The sequence below is a fragment of the Triticum aestivum genome, chromosome 5D (genome assembly GCF_018294505.1).
Source record: "Triticum aestivum cultivar Chinese Spring chromosome 5D, IWGSC CS RefSeq v2.1, whole genome shotgun sequence".
In the NCBI taxonomy this organism is placed as follows: Eukaryota; Viridiplantae; Streptophyta; class Magnoliopsida; order Poales; family Poaceae; genus Triticum; species Triticum aestivum.
The window spans coordinates 546,485,511-546,496,277 of record NC_057808.1 but is presented as its reverse complement, the minus strand read 5'-3'; the positions used below and the strand labels follow the sequence as shown (position 1 = coordinate 546,496,277).

Sequence of the window (10,767 nt, the reverse complement as noted above, 5' to 3'; positions counted from 1 at the left end):
CACGCCGCCCGCCACCTCCGTCGCCGCGGCCCCGTCGCCGGCTGGTGCTGCTCCTTCACCGGCGTCCCGCCCAGCCCCGACCACCGCCTCCCCCACCGCACCCTCTCCCACGCCGCCGCGCCAGCTGCAGCAGGATCTGTGTGCACCGGCGGCGAGGGCCCGCGGAAGCAGCCACAGCTGCCGCCGAAATCCCCCTCCTCCTTCCACGGCTCGCCCTCCTCCAAGCTGGCGGGCCTCATCGACTACCCGCGCCGGATCCTCTCCCCGGGCCGCGTCTCCCCCATCGACCCCGACGCCCACCACCCTCCTCCCACCCCCACCATGACCGACCACCCCCACAACCCCCATCCGGAGCAGCCGCCGCCGGCCCCGTTCGTCGCGGTGCGGGAGGAGGAGGAGGAGGGGCAGGGGGAGGGGCTGGATCTGAGGCTCTGCCTGCGGGGGCGGGACGGCGGCTCCGGCTACGTCATGGACCTCGACTCCGCCGTGCTCTGCGGGAGCAGCGCCTTCTTCGCCGCCATGGCGCCCGAGCCCAACGCCGCCGCCGGGGCCAGGAGGATCGAGGTCGACGGGGTGGACAACGTCGCCGCCTTCAGGGACGCCGTGGAGCTCATGTTCCAGGCCGACGCTCCGCGGTGGCTCGCCAAGGCCGGCGTCTCGCGGGCCATCGCCGTCCTCGAGGTGAGAATGATGAGAGATGCACATCCTTTCCTAGTATTTGATGTACAGCTCAGTTCTGATACGTACACCGTGGTGGCCGTGTGCTTGCACAGATGATGTTTGTGTGAGGCTGACAGCACGTTGCAGATTTACTACAGTGCAAATTGATTGGCCCCTTTGAAATTTTGTGAGCTTGATGATTGATGGTCATGTTTAACTGCTCTATTAGTTAGTAACTACTAAATGCACATGTTTTTGGATTTTAGCCTGTTGTAACGATGGAAAATGAACTTAGCTGTCTATGTCGAAATCACTGGAATTGCGTCGATATTACGTCATACGCGGTTTCTGAGAAGCCACATTTGTTATGGTTGGAGTTATACCGACAATTTTGCTGGTGCAAGCCATACAACTTTTTTGGGATTATAGGGCCCATAAACCTGAGACCAGTATGTCTTATTGAGAAATACAAGTGCCACCTTCAGGATTCATAAATTGATCTTCTGTACACTAGTTAGGCTGCTAAGGCCATGGACGCAAGTTAGCTGGGCAGGCGCTTGAGTTGTCGCATGGTGGTGAGCGTACAACGCCAAACAATGTATCCAGATAAGCTAGGTCTGGACAGATGGGAGTGTGAAACCAACCAAGAAGTAATTGATAGTTAGCTAGTGCTTTCACTTCTTCGTTAGTGAATTAAATGAAAGAGTTGATTCTTCTACATGGAACATTGTCTACCTAATCAGCCGATATCATGGTCCGATCTGTTGAGTGTAATTATGGGAGGACAAATCAATAATGTGTGTGTGCTGATAGGGTGTCCTTGGATCTGAAGTCAGCCCATTGATAAATAGTATGACAGCGCGACAACATAAAAGCTCTGATTAAGATGGAAACATAAACAGAGTAGTCTAATTTTAGTGGTACCAAAATTGGTACAGAATGTTTGCAACATAGATTATTATGACAAATTATTTTAACTTTGGAGAAATTGCATTTGCTCCATGACACATTGGTTGGTCCTTTAACTGCTGTCAGTTACTCTGCACGCTGTTTATATTGAACATCTTGTAACACAGTATGGCCTGGTGGTCTACATTTTAACAGAGTGATACCAATTACAGATTAGGTATGCAGTTGAACAGCAACATCAATAATAATAGAACATTGTTTACACATGCTACTAATATTACCTTAATGGGTCTTCTTTCTGACATGATTCTCGCAAAAGAAAGAGATAATAGTTTAGGTAGCATCTCACAATAGGTCTGATAGATGTTGTTTTGATTTTGAATTGCAGGTGGCTTCCTCGATTATGTTTGACAAAGGAATCAGATCATGTTTGGAGTACATTGAAGCAGTTCCATGGAATGAGAATGAGGAAGAGAAGCTAAAGCACCTCTTTGCTAGATGCACTTTCGATGAAGCGTTATTAAAAGATGTATTGGCAAGATTGCAAACACAGCCGTCTAGCAGCTCGGAAGACCTGACTGGTCAGCTCATCCAATCTGTCACCAGCAGCACAAACAACAGTGCAAGAAAAGATATGCAGTCTTTGATCAATGGTCTTCTAAGCAAAAGCTCAGTGTATCAAAAGGATTTGTCCGGATTAAACAAAAGGAGCCTCTACCAGATTTGCTGCTCATGTCTGAACTTGCTGGTGGAACTTTTTAAGCAAGACTTGGAGCCAAAATGCGGCACAGACCAGGCACTGAAAATTAGGCACAATAAACCCATGATTGAGAGAGTGAGCAAGCAAAGTGAGAACCTCAGCTGGCTATTTGAGATCCTGGTGAACAATGATATGGCAGAGAATTTCGTCGTGCTGTGGGCCGGGCAAGACGATCTCATCAGGATGCACGAGCAAGCATCACCAATGTTCAGGTACGAGCTGAGCCGGATATCAGCTGGCGTGTTCATCGCGCTCGGGCAAGGGAAAGTGCAGTGCCCCAGCGATCTGAGGAGCCAACTGTTCCGGGGATGGTTCACGCCGATGTTAACTGATTTCGGCTGGCTTCAAAGGTGCTCGAAAGGACTGGATGCGAGAGCGCTGGAGGATAGCCTGGGGCAAGCCCTTCTCACCCTTCCGCTTCGGGAGCAGCAGAGCCTATTTGAGGAATGGTTCCAGTGCTTCGCATCTAGGGGCGCGGAATGCCCGAACCTTAGCCGAGCCTTCCAGGTATGGTGGCGAAGGTCATTCACTAGATAGATTGTCGGTAGAGCCCCTGGAGCAGCAGAAGCCTATGGGATATTGCTTGGTCCGCATGAGTTATATCGGTATTTGTAGTGTGTGTGTGTATGATTGTAAGATAAGAAGAATTCCTGTTAGCCTGTAGAGTTGAATTTTTGTTTATGATCTTGCCTCAGTTCTTCCCAGTGTATGCACTACTTGACAGTCAGAGTCAGCAATAGAATTGTTGTAGAATTGCTTCAAACCACACTTCTCTTGCTACAAATTAACAAGTGGACATAGCTTCATATAGTACATACATATCCCAATGGCAATTTGGTCCATATTTGCCTGAAAATTGCCTCACTTTACATGGCCTTATTCCTGGGGAAATACAGGTACAGTACCAATTTAGTAGAATGCAGGCAGGCTCCTGCACTAGAGGGCAAACATTTATATACAGCACAGGCATGACATGCTCTCCTTGACATCATCATCAGGACACAGCTTCTAGCAGCCGATCTTCTTGTTGCCATGGGCATAGCGAAGGCCATAATGTGCAGGCTGGGCATCGTCCTCTATGCTGAGCCAGTGGCAGTCCTGGAACTCGCAGCTCCCGGAGGCTCGCAGCGTCTCCCCGACGTCCCGGGGCTCGAGGAACTGCGCCGTCCACGACGGCGTGCCGTCCTCGAACGAGTTGTGCGTGAGCCGCTGGAGCCCCGAGCCGTCGATGTTGATGGTGAAGATCTCGCCGTAGGGCTGATAGTGGTGCGGGTTCGAAATGGGCTCGGCGGACACGGCGGCGAGGTCCGAGGTGAACACCATGCGCTTGGAGTCCGGGCTGAACCAGGGGTGGTTCGTCCTGCCGCCGTCGGCGCTGTGCACCACCCGCCGCAGCCCGGTGCCGTTCGGGTGGATCATGTAGATGGCGAAGCTGCCGCCGCCCGGGTTGTGCCGGTCGGAGGCGAAGGCGATCCACTCGCCGTCCGGCGACCAGTTGCACATGGTGTCGGTCCATGGGCCGTCCGTCAGGCGCCGGATGCCGCCGGCCTCGCCGTCCTCCGCGTCCATGATGTACAGGTTCTTGTGCCCGGACCTCCCCGACCGGAACACCAGCCACTTGCCGTCCGGCGACGGCGACGGGAACGCGTTGTTCTCGCCTCCGATTGTGAGCTTCTTGATGGAAATCTGAGAGACGCCGCCGCCGCCGCCGTCGTCCTCGTCGCCGAGGGACACGGCCACCACGTCCACCTCCGTGCCCTCGCTCGCGAAGTCCGGCCCGATGCTGGTGTAGATCACCCCTTTCCTCTTCCAGTCCCACGACGTGGGGAACGCGTTCCCGGAGAAGATCTTGCGGCGGCCGCCGGAGCCGTCGGAGTTCACCACGTACAGCCCCGGCAGCCCCACGAAGGCGATCCTCTTGCCGTCGGGCGAGAAGGAAGGGTACGACCCGTCGATCCTGAACAGCGACTCCGGCGCCGGGCTCTTGAGGCTCTCCAGCAGCAGCGGCGAGTCCCCGTTCCCGCTGCCCCGGCACCGGTGGTACCCGACGCGCGCGCCGTCCGGCGAGACGAACGGGTTGAAGTGGTGCGCCCGCGGCGCCACGGGCCTGGTGACCTCGAAGTAGGCGGCGTTGTTGGCGCCGCTGGTCAGATCGATCACCTCGATGTGCCGGTAGTCGGAGCCGGGTCGCCTGGTGGCCACCGCGACGAGCCCCGGCGCGCCGGGCGACGCCGCGGGCGTGAAGGCGTGGAACCCCGGCGGGGTGACCCGCTCCACGGACGAGGCCGCCGCCAGGAGCCCGTCATCGGAGACCTCGATCTTGGCGCGGTACACGCCGTACCAGCCGTCGCTGTCCCGGCGGTGGAAGAAGAGCGTGGCGTCGTCGGCCCAGCAGGGCCAGCCGCCGTCTTTGACGAGCAGCTTGCGCCGGGAGCCGTCGTCGGTCCGGAAGACGTAGACGTCGGTGCGGAGGTCCTGCACCTCGCCGGCCCAGCCGGCCTCGCCGGGGGAGGCGGCGGCGGTCCAGTCCCCCGAGGGCGAGAGGGCGGGGCTGAAGTCGGCGACGCCGGGCGGGGTGAGCCGGGTGGCCCGGCCGGAGGGGAGGTGGGTGGCGTAGACGGCCGCCCAGCTCCGGCGCGGGGCGGGCGCGGGGGCCGCGGTGGAGACGTAGACGAGGCGGGAGCCGTCGCGGGTGAGCGCCGGGCGGTCCCGCAGCGCGACGGGGTCCCAGGGCAGCAGCGGCGTCGGGGGCGCCGAGTTCTCCTCCTCGAGCGCCTCGCGGCGGGAGGCAGAGGAGGAGGAGGGCGGGGCGGGGGTGAGGTAGACGTTGAGGGATCCGTTGCGCTCGGAGACGAAGAGCAGCGCCGCGGAGGAGGGCGCGAAGTTGCCGTTGTAGTTGACGGAGGCGCCGTCGGTGAGGCGGAGCTCTGGGGCAGGGGAGGCGGAGAGGGAGGGGGCGAGCGGGAGGGCGTAGACGTCGAAGGCGTAGCGGGTGCGGCCGAGCGTGGTGAATACGATGGTGCCGGCCGCGGCGGAGAGCGCGGGAGCGGCGGCTAGCAGCACGACGAGGGCGGCGAGGTGGAGGTCGGCGCGGCGAGCCATGGCAGGCGATTACTCGCTGGTGCTGCGTGCGTGCGGAGTGGATAAACCCGGCGAATTTTACAGTGGGAAATAATAGAAGAAAATTGGGTTTGGTCGTGCATCAGATCCACATCCACTTCCACAAGTGTCGCCGCTGTGAAGAGGACGTGCTCTGCTCTGCTGTCTGGGGTGGGCACTGGGCAGCGCGATCTGATGTGATGATGCCGACATTTTCTTTTTCTGGCTGAGGCTGAGGATAATTTTCACCGGGAGAGGAAAGCAACAAGGTAGATATTTCCGGGGCAAATTTGTCGTGTCGACCGCAATTATTCCACACAAATCAATTTTTTTGTAGAACAAATTTTCGATCTACTCATCTCTACTCCTAATGAAGCTGTTGATAGTCTCCGTTCCGGGTTTATTTTCGTCCCACCATTTTCGTCCGGTTTTTTTCGTCCTCACTCCCACCTCTGACTTATCCACCAGAAACCGAAAAAACCTCCTCCTGAGGCCCCAACCTGCACCCATCCACGTACCAAAAAATAGACCTACGAAGGTTAACCAACGAAAAAAGACCTACCAAGATTAACCAGCGAAAAAAAACCTAATGGAGGAGTTGGTAGTCCGGTACGGTTTATTTTCAACACTTTCCTAATGACAAAAGATCACGGATCTAACTTTCCTAGCTTAGCCAAATCAACGAATCTCTTTTATAAATGCAATTTGCTTTAGGAAACAAATAATAGATTCTTTCCTACCTTAGCCAAATCAACGGATCTCTTACATTAATGCAATTTGCTTTAGGAAATAAATAATAGATTCTTTCCTACCTTAACCAAATCAGTGAATTTCTCTCATTAATGCAATTTGCTTTAGGAAATAAATAATAGATTTTCAGGAAACAAATAATGGATTTAATACGGTTTATTTTCAACACTTTCCTAATGACAAAAGATCACGGATCTAACTTTCCTAGCTTAGCCAAATCAACGAATCTCTTTTATAAATGCAATTTGCTTTAGGAAACAAATAATAGATTCTTTCCTACCTTAGCCAAATCAACGGATCTCTTCCATTAATGCAATTTGCTTTAGGAAATAAATAATAGATTCTTTCCTACCTTAACCAAATCAGTGAATTTCTCTCATTAATGCAATTTGCTTTAGGAAATAAATAATAGATTTTCAGGAAACAAATAATGGATTTAAAGAAATTCATAAGTAAACCATCTCTACTACTTATTAAAGAAGAAAACATGTACATCACTAAGTGTACCCAGCCTAACGTACACATAACAACATAGCTCAATTATAACCACACGATCAGAATCACTTAATTTAATCCAACCGTTAAGATTATACTAATCCAGAGCCAAAAACACGCTTAGCAATTTACCTGGGCGGACGAAAACTCCGCCGTACCAAACGTTCCGCGGGCCCCGCGTCGACCCCGGTACATCGTTTCCTAATCCAAGGAAAGGAAAACACAATCCGATATCGAAAGATCCCTGAATGCAGGTGAGCGACGCGGTCAACACGGGGAGGCGGCGGCATCTCGAGGGAACGGTGATGGCCAAGTTGTGGGCTCCGGCGGGGCTGCTGTGGATCTGGCGGATGGCAGCAGGATCGGGTCGACGACGGACGGCTCCGGCGAGAGTCGGAGGGACGACGGCGGCGGTTGAGCTCCTCCATGGCCTGCTGCGGTTCCAGGGAGAACAGAAGGAAGGGAGGGGAGCAAGGGCACGACCAGCATGCTCTCACCTCTCTTACCTCCATGCCGCCGTCGACACGACCCCCGAGCCTAGACCACGACCCATGCGACGGGACCCCGCTGATGCCGGCGGCGGTGCCGGGCTCCATGATCTATTCGACTTCATGTGTCGATTCATCAAGTCCGCACCAGCACTCCGCCGGGCCCCTCAGTGGGATCGGCGTCCGTATCAGCTCCTGCCTTTGCAAGTCAAGGGGTAGGCTGCTCGATCGCATCTCCAAGAGTCCCTCGCCGCCACAATGCCTGCAGTCGCGGACGGCCGTACCTGTCGACGGGAGCGGCTGAGCAGGGGACATCCCGCCGATCCGATGGCGGAAGGGCGAGATAATGGGCAAGTCTACCTCGGGTTGAATCTGGACACCAGCGAGCTCCTTGCAGTAAACCAGGTGCTGGACTTTTGCGATTTGTTTATCAGGTTTGCACTGTGTGGATCACGCCGGTCCGGCTCTCACCCCTCTCCGACCTCCATGCCGCAGTTGGGCGCTCCTCCGAAATAAGATTATCGCGTCCAGGTATACAGTCCGCCACAAAACTCTCCCGTGCAGTGGGCGTACAGAAGGTACCTTCCTCTCCTGATTTTGTATATGGCAGTGTAGTACTATGTGGTTAACTGAAAACGAAGAGTAAGCAAATTAGTTCCTGTCAGAACAACTGTAGTCGGCATCGCCGCCGTCGCTTATGGAGCTCCACACCATTCCCCAATTGTACGAGAGCATGTTCAATCTTCGCCATTCTATACTATGTGCAAATGGTCAACTCTTTTCCAAACAAGAAGATATGAGGATTAGGCATATATGCCCCATAAGGTAGCTATATTCATGTGTTGTAGTGTGGATTATGGTCACGCTCTGTCTTGGACTGCAGATAGCTAGGTTAACAAAATGGATACTCTGCATATTTTCTGAATTTTTAGTAAGGTCTACATGAATAAGGTATGCAGTAGTTCTGACTTGGGGCACTGGTTAATTCTTCACATGCAGGAACGTGGAGAGATGGTGGGCTCCAAGCCCATGGTGATTTTATTGTGCTTGCAGCTTGAGATGTACTTGGTCCAAATGAAAATCATCATTTTGAAGGGTTAGTAGATGATGCTCAATGCCATAAACCTGCACCGATCGTCACTCATGTCATCTCATAGAAGTCTATTGAATTTTAATTAACTTTTGCTGTATGCTATCCATGATGTAAGTGGAGATAGGAAGTTCCAAAAAAATCCTGCACAATGGGGACGTGCACCAATGATTTGACAGGATAAGATGTTTGTGAAGTATGGAAAATTATGACCTAAGCAAAACTTTTATTTACATATATTCATACATACTTTGAATTTTAGAAACATGCATTGCACGTATATAGTTAGATCTTAATTTTCTTTATTATTCAAAATGCTTGTACCCACTAGATTTTATTTTTTTACCTTGAAGGAGTATTATATTACTATTATTTGGAATCCACCTTGATCCTCCACTTCTATTTTTCCTAGGCAACTTCGCATGGAATTAGGATAACTTAATAAGGTTCTGGTTTCTTTTTCAAATTCACTTGCTTTATGCATGAACCTATTATAGATTTGTTGGCGTTGATTTGCAGTAAGAGCAAATGTAATATTGTTCTCATCAATTTCTTTCATAGCATGTGTAATGCGTTATAACATCAGTTTCATTGGATTGGAAAAGGTGATAAACATGCAACCATTCTTACTCGATGATATGAATACTTCAGGAGCAATAGTGGCATTTGTTTGCACATTAGTATTCCATTATGTAGTAAAGGATATGGTCTGGTAGTCATTCTTTATCGTTATAGTTATTGTCAAATGGTGGAATATTGCCGCCTAGCAGCTCTGGTTCATGTGTGTGTGAAAAACAATGTAAAATCATTTTTGTTGCTGTAGAATCTCATGAGTTGTATGAAAAAGAAGGCTAGGATATTTATATTTTTTAATTGTTCAGCTGCTTGTGTTACAGATCTGGGCATACCTTTTGTTTGAGATAAATTTGGGCATAAATTGTCACAAATAAATGGGTGGCGTTGGGTCAAGGTTCAGGAACCCAGGGGCATCATGCTTCTTTTGAGCCACATGGGGAGAATTACATCCATGTATTAGAAAAACTAGGTGCCCGCTTAAACAGAAAAAATACAACTCTTGCTGACCGGGAGCTTCATGGTAGTGGCTAGAATTTAATCAGAGATCCATGTACAGGTTGATTGTTATGAAACCATGAGATGGAATCTTGATGTTGACAATGTCCAGAAATCTGATTCGTCAGAGACAAAATCCAACCTTAATTCCCCCATTCAGATCATGAAATATTGGGGTTAACAGTTTGCGATGTAAGATGGATTGAGATCTGCTATACGTTAACTTTCTTTTGTTCAAATGTTTTCTTTTGTTTTGAAACCTTAATGTTTTCTGTTGTGGGGCTAACAAGCAAGAAAAAAGTTACATGCAATGAGTTCCCAATCTTGAAATATTGAAACATTGAAGCATATCTTGGAACGACGGAGTTCCCAATCTTCATGGTAGATGATGGGACACTGGATGCTGAAGTTGCTTATTGTCTCGCGTAGAACAATAGCATGTCCTTATTTTTTGCTATGTTTTGCCCATGTTGATTAAGATGGCATTGTTTTGAACATTCTATCTGTGTTGATAAAAAAGGAGATGATTTGGTATGCCCTCCTTGCAGAGGATCGAGCCTGGTCGGTTGGTTCTTGGTTGGGTGTTGTTGAGACGATCCAAGCCACCAGCAATTCGAGCTTGTCTTCATGGTGTGTAATTATATTTAGGTAGACAAAATCCCCTGATGATAGCCCAAAAAGAAGATTCGGCGTGACATGGAGATAAAGTGTTGCGTGCGGCAGGAAAGAGACAAACATATTCAGAAATCCAAACCACCAGGATGACAGTTGTGAGATGGCGATTGGATGGTGCTGACACATCTTGCTAGCGAGGAGGCTGTTTGCCGAAATTGGACTTTGGTTTGTTATAAAATTTCAGTTTAGACCAATTCTTGTTAAACATAACATGTTATTGTGATAACTATTATGAAAAAAATTGATTTAGATAATCAAAATGATGAAGAAATTCCTAAACTTACGTGCGTTGCACGTGCACCCTTTCCAATTTGAAGGGCTGCTTATCGGTTTTAAATCTTGAAGTTTGCACGGTCACTAATATGACCATGCTATTTTAGAGTGATAACCTTCATTTTAGGCAGTAATGAAACTTGAAATGCCAGTTGACTAACAGTAATAAACACCAAGAATACTGGTTGATGTTAATGGGAATTATGATTAGTGATGATTCATTTTATGCTCTGGTGGAACGGGTCAAGCCGGTTTGCGCGGTGAATATTGTCCGTTACTTATTTTCATACTAACTACATATATTGTTTGTGCAGGATGGATATGAGTTGAGAAAGCAGTTTTTATTATACTTGCTAAAACATCGTGGGAATGAAGCTAAAGACAACTTTCCGTATATTGTGAAAGAATTTCTTAAGCGTATAACCTAGATATTAATAATTTTATAATAGATGTTTAGTTGGAACTCCATTAAGTTTGTTACAAGGACATGCCGTTAA

The 10,767-nt window shown here is 50.0% G+C and overlaps 2 protein-coding genes across 2 annotated transcripts; one reads left to right on the top strand and one right to left on the bottom strand.

The window, feature by feature from the left end:
• On the top strand, nt 1–3,092 carry LOC123123708 (BTB/POZ domain-containing protein At2g13690; the record flags this gene model as incomplete). Its single annotated transcript, XM_044544278.1, is given in 2 exon segments — nt 1–681; nt 1,958–3,092. Coding segments are annotated over 2 exon segments (1,590 nt in total), but the record flags the coding sequence as incomplete, so codon positions are not given.
• On the bottom strand, nt 3,083–5,606 carry LOC123123707 (uncharacterized). Its single transcript, XM_044544277.1, has one exon. The coding sequence runs from the start codon at nt 5,429–5,431 to the stop codon at nt 3,338–3,340; it is 2,094 nt and encodes a 697-aa protein (XP_044400212.1). The 5' UTR covers nt 5,432–5,606; the 3' UTR covers nt 3,083–3,337.
• Nucleotides 5,607–10,767: the final 5,161 nt, after the last annotated feature.